Source organism: Lipotes vexillifer, unplaced genomic scaffold, assembly GCF_000442215.2.
Source record: "Lipotes vexillifer unplaced genomic scaffold, Lipotes_vexillifer_v1.1 scaffold625, whole genome shotgun sequence".
NCBI lineage: Eukaryota > Metazoa > Chordata > Mammalia > Artiodactyla > Lipotidae > Lipotes > Lipotes vexillifer.
The window spans coordinates 866,113-866,971 of NW_006771655.1; the positions used below are offsets into that span (position 1 = coordinate 866,113).

An 859-nucleotide genomic window follows, 5' to 3' on the forward strand; every position below is an offset into this window, starting at 1 on the left:
CCCCCCCCCAGGCCACCTGCTCACGGAGAAAACCCTCCAATGAGTGCGCAGATTTGCAGGGTATCCGCTAAAACCAATCCCCACGACCTCCTCTTGTTTAATCCATGTGGTTTAAGCTAGGAAGAGCTGTGTCTCCCTCATGGGGGGTAAAAATTAGGCTTATTCATAGTTTAATTCTGAAATTTCTCACCTCCTCTGCAAACTGATTTAAAAACAGTTGTCAGATGGGAACGAACTAAGACAAGGCTGTAAGGCGAGAGCCTGACATTCTTCTCAGAGACCGTAATTACGCTCGGAGCCATCCCGTCCCCGTGGACGGGACGAGGGGAGGACGAGGGAGGGAGGGGCAGGGACGCCAGCACCCCACGCCCGGTCACTGGCCAACGCGCCGAGGGCTGAGACCTTGGGGCTGTCCCCTCCGGACGCGTCGGCCTGCTGCTCCGAGGCGGCCTTCGCGGCGAACTCCGCCGCCAGCTGCAGGTCCGAGGTCACGTTCTGGACGAAGCGGTAGCTGGAGGACCCGGCTCCTCGGGGGCTGGCCGGGCAGGAGTTGGGGACACTGCGGAGAGAAAGGACACGTCCTGAGTTCTGACCCTGAGCCGAGGAGGTGGGCCCGGTGCTACAGGATGCCCGGACCCCCGGACGGCGCGGGTGGCCGGAGCTCGTGGCACTGCCCCATCCCCACTGTCCTGACACAGCACCGAGGGCGGCCAGGGGACTTGGGCAGGTGGCGGCCACACGATGGCGCCCGAGGAGAGGCCAGGACGCGGGGAAGCGCAGTGCCCGCCTCCCCCACCGGTTCCCAGGCCCGCGGCGCCCCCGCCCCGCCCCCACGGTCCCGGGCGGGGGCGGGGGGGGG

At 65.5% G+C, this 859-nt stretch overlaps 1 protein-coding gene across 1 annotated transcript in view; it reads right to left on the reverse strand.

Moving 5' to 3' along the window:
• FOXK1 (forkhead box K1) overlaps nucleotides 1–859 on the reverse strand; it is a 61,835-nt gene that overhangs the window by 5,174 nt on the left and 55,802 nt on the right. Inside the window, exon 3 of the mRNA XM_007447087.1 lies at nucleotides 403–559. Coding sequence (XP_007447149.1) covers nucleotides 403–559 — 157 coding nt within the window. The remainder of the gene's footprint in view (nucleotides 1–402; nucleotides 560–859) is intronic.